At 37.9% G+C, this 18,594-nt stretch overlaps 1 protein-coding gene across 1 annotated transcript in view; it reads right to left on the bottom strand.

The window, feature by feature from the left end:
• Positions 1 to 18,594, bottom strand: part of KDM5B (lysine demethylase 5B) — a 62,931-nt gene that overhangs the window by 20,428 nt on the left and 23,909 nt on the right. The window contains exons 4-14 of the mRNA XM_037015268.2: positions 18,312 to 18,482; positions 14,618 to 14,752; positions 12,724 to 12,820; positions 11,446 to 11,552; positions 9,756 to 9,914; positions 9,126 to 9,245; positions 8,136 to 8,294; positions 5,585 to 5,766; positions 4,095 to 4,257; positions 1,607 to 1,726; positions 503 to 697 (exon numbers count right to left, since the gene is read on the bottom strand). Coding sequence (XP_036871163.2) covers positions 503 to 697; positions 1,607 to 1,726; positions 4,095 to 4,257; positions 5,585 to 5,766; positions 8,136 to 8,294; positions 9,126 to 9,245; positions 9,756 to 9,914; positions 11,446 to 11,552; positions 12,724 to 12,820; positions 14,618 to 14,752; positions 18,312 to 18,482 — 1,608 coding nt within the window. The remainder of the gene's footprint in view (positions 1 to 502; positions 698 to 1,606; positions 1,727 to 4,094; positions 4,258 to 5,584; positions 5,767 to 8,135; positions 8,295 to 9,125; positions 9,246 to 9,755; positions 9,915 to 11,445; positions 11,553 to 12,723; positions 12,821 to 14,617; positions 14,753 to 18,311; positions 18,483 to 18,594) is intronic.

Genomic DNA, 18,594 nt, shown 5'->3' with positions numbered 1-18,594 from the left:
ACAACACTTAGATAAAGGACTAGTATGTAGAATAATAAGAATTCTTATAACAATCCAACAAAAAGAGGGTGGAGCAAAACATCTGAATGAACACTTCACCAAAGAGAGAATATATACGGTAACCATTAGGTACACACATGCTAAGATGTTCAGTGGATCATCAAGCCATTAGAGAAATGAAAATTAAAGGCCACACATCTTACTACACTGATGGACAGTGACTGCACTGGGGTGTGGGTGGGGACTTGATAATATGGGTAAACGTAGTAACCACATTGTTTTTTCATGTGAAACCTTCGTAAGGGTGTATATCAGTAATACCTTAATAAAAATTTTTTAAAAAAAATTAAAGGCCACAATCAGATATTGACATACATCTACTACAATGGTCTTAAAGGAAATCAGACTAAAAAAAAAACTTTAAAAAATGGTATTAAAGTACCTAAGAGCTTTACAAAGTAGTAATACCAAATGAAATGGAATGGTATTCCAGAAACCTTACCAGTTTGCGGACAGTTTCTCGTAACACCTTCTCATCCTCAATCATAATGGCCATGTCTTTCTGAACGGTTGAAGCCACTACAACATCCAGTACATCAGCCTTGGAAGCCATCTTGCAAATCATCTCATCATGGGAAAATACACAGTAGCGGTGAAGCAGGCGGTAATGCTCCACACACTGTCGGCCTAGTGGCAGCTGGGGCAAAGACAGAGGACAGCACGTGACATTCATTCTCGTCCTATTTCTAAAGACTTCTAACCTTTACTATGATATTAACAATTATCATGTTCTGGGTCATAATGCATAGCACATACCAACCCTAAAGCCAGACTCTAAAAGGTCTTGGTCCTTTTTTCTAATCATTGTATCTCAAAGAGCTGGTATATTAAATACCTTAATTAAAAAGTTATTTGAAAATCCCAGTGTATTAAGAATGTATCAATATCCACCACAATGTAGATCTAACTGGAAATATAAATGTATCCATTTGCTGAAAAACTGTAGTGAACTGGTATGGTTAACCTACACCAGAGAAGAGTAATGCTCCAAAACCTCTCAACAGAAAATAATTATGGATACAGATGCCACTATTACTCAGAAAAGCACTGAAACAAGGTTATAATTCGTCAGATTTAACATCTCTCACACACCTGGCATTTGGCTTTTTAGGTAAATGGAAAGTATTAATACTAACATAAAAAATCCACTTCATAACTAACTGAAACAAAACATGTCATTATTTTTGTGTTGTGGATAATTTCAACTAGTGCTATTCTAAAGTATACTCTTAAGACTGGAACTGTTTAAGTTTGCAATGAGAAACTAAGCTTCAGCCAAGATTTAAATCAATAGACTCGTTTCTTCATCAAGTGTTGCTACAATAGAAAAAAATGGCAGCTGAACCAAGGGGTGTGGTTGGTTAGTAAAGGTGTGATTCACAATGTGGTGCGAGTGCCTTCCCTTCCTGTAGATGGTAAACAATTTGCAACCAGCCATTTGAGCAGCAATAGGTTTAAGCAACCATACACATTACAGTAAAGCATTATATATCCATTTCTTCAGGAAAAACAATACATTTGAAAAGGGTAAGTCATAATTACATACCCAATCAACAGTGCAGAAGTTAACAGCCTCAGCAAAATTAAAGCCTTGATTGAAACCACTGTGGTAGGCTCTTGGGAATGTGATCACAAACTCCCCAGCACACTGATTCGTTCGGTAAACCTAAGGAGACAGAATTTGGAGGTTTTTAGTGACATTCTCACAAAAGAAAATCTGGAAAATCTGGACACAGACTATCAGATTATTCTCCAAAAAGGGTAGCTTTCCCCCAATTAAGTGAGCCAGGAAAATAAAAACAAAACAAAACAACAAAACCACTAACTGTAGCAGATGCCACCTAGACATGTTCATTCCCGCCACGAGGTGGAGGGGCGCCCCAGACTACCAGAGTGGATTAGAACCAGAGCACAAAACATGGACTGCGTGCGCCACAAAAATGTGGCTACATCCAGGATCAGGACATATCTTTCTAGATAAAGCTACAATTAAGAATATCCAATATTATTACATCAAAATAGGATCTCCTACCACCAATTAAAGAAATTCCACTCCATTTCAAGGATCCCATCCCATAGAGAGCTCTTCTTGATTTGGGCCTCACTTAAGCTCCCATCAACAACTCCCCTTTCTCACCATTCTCACCCAAAAAAACACCTTTAACTGCTTTAGGTATACAAATCCTCATACTGAATTTACTGTTATATAATAATACTAATAGATGTCTTTTCAATATACATCTTTCCATCAGTGGTTCTCCAAAATATAGTACCTACACCACAAGCATCAACTCTAACTGGGAACTTCTTGGAAATCCAAAGTCAAGCACCAACCAGACCAAAAGAACAAGAAATCTGGGGGTGAGGCTCAGCCATGTGTACTGTAACACGCCCTTCAGAGTTCTGATACAGATCAAGTGTGAAGACCAATACCTACCACATGAGCACAATCTTTTCTAGTGGGACTACCCCCTTCCCATAACTTTTTGCCAAACATATTCCTTATCAGAGCTCCAAAGCCTGCTTCAAATGTCATTAGACCTTCCTGACTCTCCAGAGTTAATGGGTCAGCTTCCTACTTAACACTACTGTCAAACCACATCGCCCTTCTATTATCTGTACAAACAACTATCCCTTAAAGACAGGTAAGTGTGGGCCCCTGAATGCATGAGTTCACCTACCTGTGTAGTTCCAGAAACTAGCCCCACACGGTTTACTCAATTTATTAATTAAATTATAAATTTACTCAGTCATTAAAGGCCAGAGGGTCTTGTTTAGGACAAGCTACTCCTAACAAACTGGAAGGATCAATCAATACGAGGGGAAAGTAAAAAATCACTGTGGAAAATACCAACAATATGGAGATAGTGGTATTCAGGTAGTTATTGGTCATTATTTTCGAAGTTATGCTCTACGAATAACTTAAATGTATGATATCCTCAACAGAAAGTCCTTTCCATATGCTCCACTTACTAACCTATGAACCCAAAAGCATAAACTGTAGGTCAGAGTAAGACCAAGAATTTATTCTAATGCCGTAAACCTATCATTTACGCTGGGTTTAGCTAACCAGATGGACTCTTCCACTTGGTACATCTTAATCTGGCCTCCCCAGTTACCTTCTGAGAGACAATTAATGACTCTGTAACATCCTACTAGGCTGACAGACAGTGAACCCAACAGAGGGGTAAGGACTTGATAATATGGGTGAATGCTGAAACCACTGTGCTGTTTATGTGAAATCCCCATAAGACTGTATATCAATGACACTTTAATTTTAAAAAAATCTTCTGAGTATTCTCCAAAGGAAAGCCAGTACACAAATAAGTGTCATTTTGCACAGCAATGTCAGAGCAAATACCACTTTTCAGGCTAGAGTGGGAAACCTGAAATCCAAGCTCAAGATCTTGAAAAAATTTTCCCTTAAAATAAGCTTAATAACTAGGGGTTGGGTGTGTAATGTAATTAAGATCTACCAAGACTGTCATTTTAGTTCATCATTCAAAATTTAGACCATCTAGATTCAGTAAATTATTTTTAAAGTGGGGTCACGGTATGAAAGACTCTGACACTAAAATGTCAATCTAATTACACCTAGCCATTTTCATAGTAAAGTAATTTATACTGACAAATAACATACTTCTTTTTTAGGGCTTCTGTTATGTTGCATTGAAGAACTGAAGTTATAAATAAAATTATAGTTTAGAAAGCATTAGTGGTGACGGTTGCTTAAACTGTATATACACTAAAAACAACTGAATGGACACTGAAAAAGCAAGCAAGCATTGCCCTTATTATTTGCAAATCAGGTTGCTTAGCAATCTAGTTATGAGCTGCATCAAATTAGCTTTATGGTGTCTGAGGATCCAGTCCCACTGGTTTAATGCAACACAGTTAACAAATTACACCAAACAGCTATTTCTACAATCCAGTTATGCTATGGAAAACAGCCAAATCAACTTTATAAAAAACTGAGTAACAGGTAAAAAGTGGTGAATTAAGCTGAGTGGCAAGAGGCTAGATCCCCAACATACGGGCACTTCATGAGCCATCAGAGTGTTGGGGTTCATGATGGTGACCAGCTGATGGAGAAGATCTGGCTGGGACACAAAGAGCTCTGGCGCCAGCTTCTTCATGACATTTTCTAGCTGCTCAGCGGCATACCCAGGGACTCCGTACCAGGTTTTGGGTTCACCCCTGGAAACAGAATGTAAAAATAAATCCACCACAAAAATACATAAACATGACATTTCAGTAGCTTCTTCAATCACAAAAACAAATCAAACAAAACAAAACATCCCCCTCCCCATAATGTGCCACACCAACACAAACAGAATGGTTACCCACTTCACATTTCTCAGACCCTGCTTTGTGAGACTAGGCTACAAAAGGAATACGCAAACTGAAGAAGTATAGTTAGAAATGTGATCTGAACACATGTGATACATTCCCCCCATCAAGTATAAACATGAGGCTTTCCTTCTGAGGTACCTCTCCTCCCTCCCACTGGTCCTTTAGAAAACGTAGACATCTAGAATTTCTAAGAACATAAAGTATGTTGGCTACAGGTCATGTGGTTTCCATAATTTCCTACAGCAACTGATGAGGGATGACAACTTCCCATCTTCCTTGTCCCCTGTCCATTCTCACAGACAAAATTAAATCAAACACTGTTAAAGCCATTAGGACTTCTAAGGCCATTAGTAGCTGTTTCTTACTCTTAAAAGCACTTTAAACTGTCAACCAATAAATATGCAACATCCCTGTGAGGTATGCTAACTATCATCTTCATCTTAGTTGGGAACAACTGCCTGGGGAAGCAGAATTGATGCTCTACATGTATATGCCAACTCCCTCCTTACTTGCGGTACTGCCACAAATTCCTTCTGTAGTGATTTAAGAGAGTTACAGGATCTTCAAACATTTTTGTAATTAGGAAAGCAAGGAAGTGGGGGGAACAGATGTGAAAGCGAAATGGCTTTAGTTGAAGAGTTAAAAATGTCAAAAAATCTAAGTATCTGCCCTCCCCCCACCCCCACAAAAAGCTGATGCCCGGTCTGTGTGTAATGATGCTGGATTTCAGCACAACTCCAAAGCTGGCAGTGCCAAGGGACTGGGGACACCATGGTACCTAACTCTGCTCCTCTAGGAACATCCGGGCCACCACTCCACTGAGTGGGATTTCCCAGTATAAAAGCAATGCCCAGTGCTTGTTAATCTTTCCATAAGGGAAGACTTCTTCAGCAATTGGATACAAGCTGCCCACCCTATCCCCAGGAACACACTTTACTTGAAAAATTGTGTATATGTGATTTCAGAAGTCACGGACTTCCTTAAGACCCACTGTCTTGTTAGGATGTCTGTTCCAAAAGTAGTGAAGAGTCTTAAGGAAAAAAAAATAGCACATTATTCTTCAGACAGTTAAGAGATGTGCCACAGTTAAGAGTTGAGACATATCTGAAATGAAGGGAAAGCCTTCCAGCTCAGCCTGCATACTATTCACAGGTTATCTGGGATTTCTTACCAGTGCAGGTAGTTAATTGAATAGCTCCAGTGATCTTCAATATGCCAACAGAATGAAGAAAAGCACATTCCCACATACAACCAAGGAAGTTTCATGCCACATATGTCTGCAGTAATGTGAGCAAGGACAGACTGTTCCATCACTGGCATATTGTTCAAATTCCAGCCACTATCAAGATATTCCTAAAAAGAAGGAGACCAAGTATAAAGGTTTAGCTATATATTATGCTGACATTTTAGAACTCTAAATGTTTCCCAGAAGACTTAAAATAATTTCCCCTTCAAAATATAAAGTTTGGGGAGGAAGAAAGAGGGAAGAGAGGCCAGTATGCTGACTTCTTTGGTGCCAATAGATACCTTTGCCCAGTTTTGAGTATTATATAAATGGACTCATAGAGCATGTACTTTTGTATCTTCCCCCTTTTGTGTGTAGGGTGGGGTGGAGGGCTATAGAGTATACACAGTCTTGAGTCTGTTATATCGGCTTCAGAAACAGACAATCTAATCTACAGTGTTACAAGATCAGGATATGGTTATCTTCATAGGGTACAAGAGTATGGGTAGTAAAATGAGTACTGGTTACTGGTAATGTCCTATTTCTTTTTTGAGTTTTTTTAAAGGTATCATTGACTTAGAATCTTATACTCAGGTTTCACATGAGCAACATTGTGGTCACTACATTCCCCCCTATTAAGTCCCCACCACATAGCCCATTACAGTCACTGTCCACCAGCATAGTAAGACGCTACAGAGTCACTACTTGTCTTCTCTGTGCTATACTGCCTTCCCCATGCCCCCCGTATTATGTGTGCTAATCATAATACCCCTTAACCCTTTTATCCCTCCCTTCCCTCCCACCCTCCCCAACCCCTTTCCCTTTGGTAACCACTAGTCCATTATTGGGTTCTGTGAGTCTGCTGCTGTTTTATTCCTTTAGTTTTTGCTTTGTTGTTATAATTCACAGATGAGTGAAATCGTTTGGTACTTGGTCTTTCTCCGCCTGGCTTATTTCACTGAGCATAATACCCTCTAGCTCCATCCATGTTGTTGCAAATGGTAGGATTTGTTTTCTTCTTATGGCTGAATAATATTCCATTGTGTACAGGTGCCACATCTTCTTTATCCATTCATCTACTGATGGACACTTAGGTTGCTTCCATGTTTTGGCCATTGTAAATAGTGCTGCGATAAACATAGGGTACATATGTCTTTTCAAATCTGGGATCTTGTTTTCTTAGGGTAAATTCCTAGGAGTGCAATTCCCGAGTCAAATGGTATTTCTTTTTTTAGTTTTCTTGAGGAACCTCCATATTGCTTTCCACAATGGTTGAACTAATTTACATTCCCCCCAGCAGTGTAGGAGGGTTCCCCTTTCTCCACATCCTCGCCAGCATTTGTTGTTATTTGTCTTTTGGATGTTGTCCATCCTATCTGGTGTGGGGTGATCTCTCACTGTGGTTTTAATTTGCATTTCCCTGGTGATTAGTGATGCTGTGGAGCTTCTTTTCATGTGCCTGTTCGCCATCTGAATTTCTTTTTTGGAGAAATGTCTGTTCATATCCTCCTCCCATTTTTTAATCGGATTATTTGCTTTTGGAGTGTTGAGGCATGTGAGCTCTTTATATATTATGGATGCTAACCCCTTATTGGATATGTCACTTATGAATATATTCTCCCATACTGTAGAATGCCTTTTTTTCCTACTGCTGGTGTCCTTTGCTGTACAGAAGCTTTTTAGTTTGATGTAGTCCCATCTGTTCATTTTTGCTTTTGTTTCCCTTGCCTGAGGAAGTATGTTCATGAAAAAGTTGCTCATGTTTATATTCAAGAGAGTTTTGCCTATGTTTTCTTCTAAGAGGTTTCATGACTTACATTCATTCGGGTCTTTGATCCATTTCAAGTTTACTTTTATGAATGGAGTTCGACAGTAATCCAGTTTCATTCTCTTACACATAGGTGTGCCCTATTTCTTATTCTGGTGCTTGTTACATGGGTATCCTTAGTTTTTTTTATTTATTAAGCTGTAGACATATGATTATGTACTTTTCTGTGATATAAGATTTCAAAGAAGTTTACTGAAAAAAAACTCAACTTCCTACTAGGATAAGAATAGAAATCTTCCTAGGAATTCCTAGTGTGGAAAACTATAATAGACTCATAAACATTAAAGTTTAAAGATAAACAGGTATGGTCCTAATCCTTAGTTTTTCTTCAGAAGGAGAAATCAAAGTTAATAGAATCTGAGGGAATAAAAAGGAAGATAAGTAATTTTCCCTTTTCACCACAATGTAGTGATAGAGTTGGGACTGGAATTCTTCTGTGAGTTCTTTCTACTTTTCTTGAAATCATTAAAAATCTGATAATTAAGGATTTGCTGAAAGTAATCATACAAATTACTCCAAGTCAACCAACCAGTTTTAATTAAGTTCCAAGTTCCAAGCTACATATATTTCTTGCATTAAGGCTGCTATTAATCCATTATTGTCTGTTAGGTCAAGGATACGTGGAACTATCTCACCCTCAAGATGTAAGTGACTCAAGCTAGAGCCTACCTCTTCCTCAGGGGAAAGTTTGATTTTCCCATCTCGAACAGGGAAGCCACTGCCAAACTCCTTCGAGGCAATATCAGCTCCATATTCCACTGTCACATCCTCTTCGATCGTGCTTACCAGCCGCCAAAACTCTTTCTCAACCAGTTCTGTGGGAACCATCTGGATATAAAACAAGGAGAAAGAGAAAAAATTTTTTCAGATACTCACAAACTGCCCACGGGTATCTGACTAATAAGCTAAGTGGCAGAAATCACAGGATAGCACTCTGAAGAAAAACTGTACCCATAATGTCCTATAATTGACCCCAGACAGTTCAAACATGAACATCGTTTTCTAAAAGGAATTTTATACCTGAAGAATAAGAATTGATTAAGAATTCATGTTCCTCTATCACCAATCTGGCACTATTGTAAAAGGGAGTCAAGAAAGCAGAATGCCCACATAAGAACTTTTTTCTGTTTTGAGAAATACAATACACATTTGGTTAATGTTAATGCTTGTATAGTAACAATAATTGGCTGTGTTTTAAGGCTGTGTTTTAATGCTGAATGAAACACAGTTATGCTTCTAAGTGAATAAAGGAGAATTTAAAATGGACTCATCCTTAAGTTTACAGCATTAACTTATGCTAATACAATATAAAAATGTGTCCCCAGTGCATGACACACTGACTGGCAGATAGGAGTTATTCAATAAATTTTGTAAAGTTTTCTTTAAATTACATTTGTTGAGTTGAAAAGATTATTGGTGATTTCCTTTACTGGTATTCTGTTAATGGTTGCTGTGCAACTTGTGTAGAAAAGCCTATTTTAGATGATCAAATGAAAAATTAGAATGTATTTTAAGTACTTTAGGATTTTAATACCACTAAGTAAATTAAAGGTTTCACTGTGCTAATAACTATCAGAGATAAGCACCAATTCAAATTTGTCTTCATCTACTTTTCTCCAATAGTTATTAAAATCCTAAATCAAAGTAGTATGTACATACATGGACTGGCATGTTGAAGTAATCAGATTTGAACGCATCTGCCATTTCCCCAAAAGTACGGAGGGTATAGTCCCTGGCTGCTTGTTCAAAGCCAAATGCTTCTTGTGGCTTACTGCACTCCTGCGAGAAAAGAAAGAAATAAAGAAAGATAAGAAGAAAATAAAGAAAGAAAGCAATTTTATTTATAAATACATATATTCACTTATATTTCATTTAGATATATACGAAAAAAGCAAATTACTAAAATTACTTAGCATAATTCCATTTGTTTAAAATAGAAAAAATTCTGGATGAACATACATCAAAATACTATTTGATTATCTATGGATTGTGACATCATACCTCTAGTCTTTTAAGTTGTTCAATGTGTAAGAAATTCTGCAAAGAGCACACAATGATCTTTTAAGTGAGTTTGTTTGAAAGTAGAGTTACTGACATTTTCCCTGCCTGTCAGCTCCCTGCACAGCTGTGGGACTCAGACTTCCAAGACCCCCTCTCCTTTCCTTTTCAGGTCCAGCTAATTTTTTTTCATATGACTCATTATAATCAACTGCCAAATCTAAAACTCAAAGGCAGAAAAAAAAATATCCTGAAGGAAATTTTCTGATGCTACCCTCAGCTGTTAATTACCTGAGCCAAACACTTAGGACATCGCCAGTCTCCCTTGGGAACATCATGGAGAGGTGGGATCAAGCAGAAAGTATGGTAACTGTCATCACACCCATCACACAAGAGAAGCCGGTCTTCATCATTACCGCTGCCACATAAGAGGCAGACATACAGGTCCACCTGTAACAGTGAGAATGGGCACAGAGCAAAGGGACGTGAGCTACTTTCTGATTTTATGAAATTCTAAGAATGAACAGACCTGAATCATAATCTGATCTTTGCTTCAAATGAAAATGCCTCACCCTCCAGGAGAGATATTTTTAAATAAAATTTTCCACCTTCTATGACATATTTCATGCCTTATCCATTCCCAGCTCTAAAATGTAATCTCCATGCTTTCTCAAGTTTGTGTTTTAATGAAAGTCTGACACACACACACACACACATATAGCTTTCATTGCTTAGAGAAAGATGGTCTTCTAGAAAAATAACATTAATAAATTATCAGCCTAACCAAAAACAGAACTTTTAAAGGAAAAATTCAATTTTGCCATGTCTAAAAGGAAAGAAAACTGTTTAATTAACCACATTGAACTACCACTTTATATCTTAATCAAAGTTTCCCAAATACGTAGTGATAAAAATACATCGTTACTACTTGTTATGGGCTGAATTGTGTTCCCCCCAGTGGTTTTGGAGACAGGTCTTTAAAGAGGTAATTAAAGTAAAATGAGGTCATATAGGTGAGCCCAAATCCAGTAAGACCGGTGTTCTTCTAAGAGGAGGAGGTTAGGACACAGACATGTACAGAGGAAAGCCATATATGAAAACACAAAGAGAATCTGGCTACCTACAAACCAAGCAGAGAGGCCTCAGGAAAAAAACCAACTCCAAGGACACTGTGATCTCAGACTTCTAACCGCCCGCCAGAACTTAAATTTTTGTTATTTAAGCCATTCAGTCTGTGGTACTAGGTTGTGGCCCTAGCAATCTACTGTATTACCCAATAACAGGAAGCTAAGAATTCAACTAGACAGAGAATCTCACTTGTTCGGTTTTTTTTGTAGCAAATAAAAACCTGGGTTCTGCCAGTTTTCTGACTGCATTTTGGCAATGGGGATATTTATTTTCTATGACGAGAATATTTAATAATTTCAAATTCCAAGATAACAGGTACTACTGTCAAGCTCAAAACGGGACAGAGGAGAAGCAAGAAGACCCTCTCTAGTGCCCTCAAGCATTACTTGTAAGCCTCCAACTAGGTAAGGAGCCCCCTGTCCTCAAGCTCCACATGGTCCAGCCAGGTCCTCACCTACTTCTCCCTCACTCACAACTCCTTTCCTTTTCACCCTCTCCTTCCTTCCTGTTCCTTCCTTGCTGGAAAGTTGGAAAACATCAGCGTGATTTCTGATTTGGCTTTCAGTTCATGCAGAGGTGGGCTAGTGATTTATGAACAATTCTATATAGGGTCTAGCTCACCATTATTCAGTGATAAACTGAATGTGCTTCAGAAAAATGGCTGCCAGCGCCCCCAGATGTCACTAGTATGTTTGTGATGCACTCGTATTTCCTCATTTACAAACAGATACTGTACGGGGGCTTGAAAAAGTCTTCTTGACATTGTCAGACCCTAATCTAGCAGTCCTAAGCAAGACAAAGAAGTATAAACTAGGGGTGTGTGTGTAAAAGTGCTTAGAAGATGTCAACTCACAGCATTGGTGGTTTTTTTAGATCGACTCTTGGGTTTCTCCTTCTCATTTTCTACAATATACTCTTTCTTCTCAATGGGTTCTTGCTTGATGTTTTTCATTTCATTCTCTGTAAGAGGCAGTATAAATTAGCTCTTTCTGTACTATCTTTTTCTCAGCTTCCTCCCTTATCACCTCCCTCCCAGAGCACACAATGGGCATAAACAAATTTCTTTTCACTTTAGCAGCAAAAGCACCCAGTGTCACTATGTTCAAGGACTCAGTGCTGATTACTTTAAAATAAAATGCAAGCTCTGACACCATTTAAATGGGTGCTTTCAGAGAGGCTGCTCAAGCTGTATGCTTTTAGAAAAGGAGCAGAAGATAGAGTCTTCTTAAGACCAAGACATCACATAAAAACAGACACTGATGAAAGCAAGTTCCTTCTGAACTTGGCTGTGAAAGACTGACAATTGGCCAAAGGTACCTACTCCACATTATAGCTTATCCCTCCATGATCTAAGATTACTGACCTCTCCAGCTTCCTGCTTCCAAAGACTGAGAATTTTAGCTGAAATACCGGCTATCAATTAACAAACTATCCTGTGGTAGGCATTGTGATAAATGCTTTTTGTAAGTTATTTAACCCTTTGCAACAAATTCATTTCAAAGATAAGAAAACTCCAAAGAAGTCAAGAAATAGCTCTAAGGTCATACAACTTAGTCAATTAATTGAGCCAAGACACAGATTCAAATCTGTATTTTTTTTAAATGCATACACTTTCCACTTCATTGTGTTACCTTTCCACTAACTTAACAGTCACTAAGAGGACCAATTTTAATAACTTCTTCATTTGTATGTGCCTATATCCTAATAGGATTTCTCTTAAGAGCTCCAAACCTCCCTCTCAAAGTCTGACATCAAGCATTGCTGCTTATCAACTAAAATTCAGATTTAGAACACATCTGAAATAGACCCATCTGAAATTCAAAGACACCTATGCTTTTCACAAATCACTTCTTTTCAATGAATGCTTTCAACCAAATTTCAAAGTAGCAACTAGTGACTCACAGTTGAAACTCATCACATTTCTCATATGTATATAATTCATCTGTTTATCACCCCTACTGGTCACTTAACAATGAAAACAAGGACATTAATATATTAAGATTTTATTTCCCAAAGCCCAACCCAATGACTAGTATGTAATAGTTGCTCCAATGTTTTTGCTTAATTAATAAATGAGTAACTATGTTTACTTACTTACTCTTCTTTCCTATTCAGGCATAAACTTTCTTACCATTTTCACATTTTGGAGTTGGACAACCCATTCGACGTCTCAGGTTATGAGTTCTAGCTTCTGTTGTATCTTCTGGTTCTATTTTAATATTCATGGCCTTAAAAAAATTGTCATATACATGAATAACTCCTTTAAAAACAAAAATCTGATTTCCAACTGGAATCTCAAGGTGATTATAATCTTATAAATTGTCTCTGTTAATAAGATATCAAAACATACTTTTCTCTCCCCTTAAAGGAGAGACTTACCCTTAAATTATTTAAGGAATGGATGAAGAATCTCAGAAAAGTTAAAACAATATTCTCCACTTTGACAGGTCAAAAGATAGGGCGAAGTTGAAGATCAAAAACAAATTATGAGAAATGTGACGACCCAAATTGGGAATGTGGCTTGTTTTTCTCCTAGAAGCTTCTCAATGCTTATCTCCTCACCTTAGCTTTATTCAGTCATCACTAAGTCAAACCTAAATGGTTACATAAATGTCGTAATTTTATCAGCCCATAATATGCTGGCTTCTTCCAAAGTCTGCCAGTATTTATGGAAAACTCAACTTCCACAATAATAATTTTCTATTAATTTTTTAAATAAACTGTTATAACAAACTCTTCTAACATCACTAAATTATTACGAATTCCCTTATCATTGAGGGTATATAGCCAGTCCCAGTTTCTATTGTTTTTTGAAGTGCTAATTCTTACTGATAAACAAAACACTTTTTGTGGTCAGCATGTAGCACTGAAGCACTTATGTAACTGCACTTGATCACTCTGCCTGTGTTCATTCATTAATACTCAGGATGTCCAATGCTAACGGAATTTCTTCCTAAGCAATATCATCACTATTATATGTTATCAAGTGAACCTAGGCATCCATAGCACCAGGGCATGTCTTAAAGATCTAAAGATCAAGATGTCTTCAAACAAGAATGGATTTTTAGAATAATGAACTCTAAGCATGCTTATGGGCTTCAATAATCCTAAGGTAGTCTTAATCCAGAAAAACAGAATCACTAATTTTTTTCATCTCCAACATCTAAGTGAAAAACGATACTTATTTAACCCATTTCCTCAGAAAATGGTTGATTTTTTTTAATCCTCACCAAAAATTACTAAATAACCAGAGACTGACTTAGAGACCTGATTGATCCAATGAGGGTTCTCAGCTCTCAACTGTTCCTAATGTATTAATCACAGATTCCTAACACTCAACATGCCCATCAAGTGAGGCAAGAAACCCCAAACCTTCACACCTGTGTGGGAAGCAAGGTAACAGAGCAAACAGTCTATTCCCTTCCCCAGGGGGAACCTCTCAGAGCAGGAACATCTTAAAGCGAACTGTCTTTCTCCCGAGTCTCTCACTCCTCCTGATCCTCCCCCATGTATTTCACTTTCTTTCATTTCATCATCTATATTCAACGTTCCCCCAACCATGCTACCTAATTATTTTCTGTCTTAGCATAAACGTTTGCCATAGATTCCATACTCTTTTTCAGGAAGTCTGAAAGAGCTCTCACTACACTCTTAATTTCTGTTAAAAAATAGTTCTTTTCAGCAAAGATCTCCCCAGCTTCAAATCTCCTAGCCTCAGTCCCCAATGAACACTGCCTAAGGGTCAGAGGCAAAAATACCATCAGAGTGGCAGCCTAGTCTTCCTAAGTCTCTGACCTGTTTAGCAGCTATCTTGCCAGACAGCATAAACCTAGAAAGAGTTCAATTCCTTACCCCTTTGACAGTACAAATCCCCCAAGTATAAAAGCTGGAATATACACAGCATCCCTCTGTGAGGTTAACAAAGGTCAAACTCTGAAGAACATACACGAGAGAAACCCAGCGTCAGACAGATATTAATGCTGGGGCTCAAGAATTCTCTCTGGGCCACCTCATGAGGCTCTCACCTCTGCTCTCATGCGTTTTGCTCGACGGGCTGGGGGGCACGTTTCCAAGGGCTGCACAGACTGCCTCTGGGGAATATCATGGGGTTTGTATTCCTTGTCCTTTGTGTCTGTGGTTAAGTTTGGCTTCTGCAGACACTAGAAATAAAAAAGAATTACACTGATGAATTTCCTTCTTTTTGACACTTTTGAGAATTTCACTGGATTTTTGCAAGGTATGTTTTATGATTATTTTTGTAGATATGTAAGAGGTCTGCCATCTTTAAAATCTAAATGAACAAAAAGACAAGCTGCTACCAATTATACCCACACATATGGGCATAACAGATTTAAAAATTTTTTAGCAGGTGAATGATGTTGCTTTGATTCATTTAAGTATTGCTGTCATCAGGTTACAACAGGCCACAGCAGGCTCAATGTACTCCAAATAAGGCAGCTGCAATTATCCCCACTTGCAATTGTCCATTAATTGAAGGCTCAAATTGTTAGAAAGGCCTCTTAAAAGTTCCCAAAATAACCTTCCACACTGAGAATCTTATTTTTTCTTAAGTGTTTAGAATAAAATATGGAATCCAACAGGCCTTCTAAATTTTACTGTTTGTATGTTTTAAACATAACTGGCAAAGTTGTCAAAAGATACCATCTGAATTGAGAAAACAGGTCATTTGAAAAAGTATTCTTCCTTATTAGGCCACCATTTACCTCAACATACTCCTAACAAAGTCTATTCACAAGATTATAGGTAGCCCAGAGCTGTTATGTTTGTTTCATAATGCTATCATATGCAGACTCTTCAATTTTACCCTTTATTTGAGAAACTGGGATTCGGAGGTGATGAACAGCATCACACCATAATGACACCATGCTACAGGGACAGAAGAGTCCATGAAGATATTTAGAAAACATAGGGATGCGAGATCCAGGCCTCTGTTCCATTATAGTAGTACATCACTGCTCAAGTTTCTCAAGTTCCTGAACACGTTGCAGGCTTTAGCTTTAGTTCACCCACTTAAAACAATTCTTTCATTGTTAATCACTTTTTATTCCTCTTAATAGGCAGTTTTAGGTTCTCAGCATAGTTGAGAGGAAAGTACAGGTTTCCCATATGCTCCCTGACCCCACAACACGCACAGCCCCCTGACACCATCACATCCCCGGAGTGGTACATTTGGTACCCCAGACATGTCATTATCATCCAAAGTTCCCACTAGGTTTCACTCTTGGTGTTATACATTCTACCACTCTGGACGGTTTTACCTTTCTTTGGATTTGACATGTAGGGTATCATCACTGCCCTGAAAAGTCCTCTGTGAGCTGCCTGTTCATCCATCCCTCCTGCCCCCACTGATCTGTCTCCATAGTTTTGCCTTTTCCAGAGTAACATACAGGTTGAAACCATATATTATGTAGCTTTTTCATGTTGACCTGTTTCACTTTGAAATATGCATTTAAGGTTCTCCTCTTCCCATGGTTTGACGGCTCATTTCTGTTCACTGCTAACATTGCATGGTCTGGATATACCAAACCTTATCCATTCACCTACTGAAGGACATTATGGTTGCTTTCAAGCTTTGGCAATTATGAGTAATGAAGCTGCTACAAACATAAACAGCCATGTGCAGATTATGTGTCAATGAAAGTTCTTTTACTCCCTTTGCATAAATACCAAAATATGATTGCTGAGTTGCATGAGAGTATGTTTAGTTTTCTAAGAAACCCCCAAACTGTCTTCCAAAGTGGCTGTACCATTTTGCACACCCACCAGCAATGAAAGAAAGTTCCTGTTGCTCCGCATCCTGCCCAGTATTTGTGTTTCAGTGTTCTGGGTTGCAGCCATTCTAACAGGTATGTAGTGGCATCCCATTGTTTCCCTTTTTTTTTTTTTTAATGTATTATTCCAATTCTCCTTTCCTCTAAGAATTATTTTCAAAAATCAGAAATAAGCATAAAAATGTATGTACAAAGATTGTCTACCACAGTATTATAGTCATAAAAAAAAATTGGACCCAACCTAAACAATCAATGATAAGAGAAATCAAATCAAGGTCTTGGCTATAAAATAAAAAATAGGATGCCAGAATTAAAACCTGTACCTTCAAAAATATTCAATGATATGGCAAACCCTTGTGGTATGTTAAATAGGAAAAAAGGCAGAATACAATACTATGAAGAATACACTTCCAATCTGTGCACATGCATAAAAATAGCCTTGAAAGAAAAACCAGGCAAGAGGATTAGGAGTAATTTTAGTTTCATCAACTTTCCGTTGTTTTTAAACTTTTGACAATGAGTATGTATCAGTCAGTGGCTAGAACATACCTGACACATAGTAGGCCCCTCCATGGATTATTTATCTGTGTTGGAGATGGGATGTTTATGGAGGCTAGCTTAAACACCTATCCTTTCAAACTCTGGGCAAGTGCTTGTGTTTTTTCCAACTAGGAAACTGTACTGAGCATATAGTATAGATAAGATGTTAACTAAAATGTTGAAACTACTAATACAGGTAGGTAGGCTCTGTTTCTAAGTATATAGTATACATAAGATGTAACTAAAATGTTCCAACCATGCCCAGGTAGGTAGGCTCCATCTTTCCCCATACTCACTGAAACCTCAACACTGCCAGAGGAAGGTTAAAAAGAAGAAAACCTATTGTGGGCAACTGTACCTAGATCTGCCTATGAGAAAGAAGTATAAAGGTGCTGCATACAATGTTCTAAACTATTTCATCCATGGGTTCACTAAATATCCACACAATGTACACTAAAAAAGAAAAGAAAAAAACTAACAACTTTATGCATGTTATACTCATCACAGTTTTTCTAGGCTGGAAAGAAAGCTCACCTGGAATCAAGGGAGAGAAGGAAGTAAACACACAATGTTATGAAAATCCATAGGATTTAAGCATTAGAGATGGTATGTCTATAATATCAAGACAGAGTTTTGATTAGTAGTTTACCCTCTGAAACCATGTTATCTCCCTACTTCTCTATAGCACACTAACAATTCTTAAAGTTTCAAGATTCACTGTTCTAATCTTAGAATAATTCAAAGGGTGTAAATGGATAATGATGTTCTTTTATCTACCAAGGCTTTGAAATAGTGGGAAGTTTTTATAATATTGTTTTACTTTAATTAACACAAAAGGTTTTATCTGAATATTTTGGCAAATATCATCATTGTAAGGAAACAAACAGGGCACATAGGAACTATTCGAAGAGGAATCCATTAGTGATCCAGCATTAAGTCCCTGCCCTTTACTACTATCAGTATCAACATTCCATCTAAAGATCTTGGAGCTCTCAGCTGGCACAGAGAGGACAGATAGGCAAGTTACTTCACATGTACTTCCATGTGACAACCAGGCACACATTGTAAGCAGCAAGTGAATCCAAAAGCATAAGCCAGAACAGGTAGTTAATAACTCCTTGTTGTAAGGAACAAGCATCTGTAGTGAAGTCAATACAGAGTTCAGCTTTTGACAGCAAAGGGGTATCTTTTCTCTACAGTCATATTCATCACCAAAACAAACTTTCAAGTGTGGGTGCTCTCAAAAACACAGGAGAAAAAAAAAATCACAAAAGAAAACCTTCTGAACAATGTCTTCCACAAATAATCAGGGCCTTTTCATTTCCCCTAAGACAATGTACCAATAAGCAGTGAAATAAAACAGGTTAAGGCTTGCCCCAATACTCACTCGCAAACTGTCTCCAGACAGGAATAAGTTGTAGGGGTTGAGGATACGCTCATAATGCCCTCTGATATGGGAGCCCACAGCTTTACCAGGAGCAAACCCCATCTTGGTGGCAATTTTGGTCCATTTTCTATCTTTGCAAACAACTGCAAATCCACCTTCTTCTGCAACTAACTGTTAAATAAAACAGCAAAATAAATTAGAAATACCTATATGAAATCACTTCTAGTTCCCTCATACCTAGGTATGACTCCAAGAACAAAGTGTTCTTGCCTATGGTGACCTT

The sequence above is a fragment of the Manis javanica genome, chromosome 11, assembly GCF_040802235.1.
Source record: "Manis javanica isolate MJ-LG chromosome 11, MJ_LKY, whole genome shotgun sequence".
Classification (NCBI taxonomy): Eukaryota; Metazoa; Chordata; class Mammalia; order Pholidota; family Manidae; genus Manis; species Manis javanica.
Note: the sequence above shows the minus strand (reverse complement) of the source record. Positions and strands in the feature narration are given on the sequence as shown.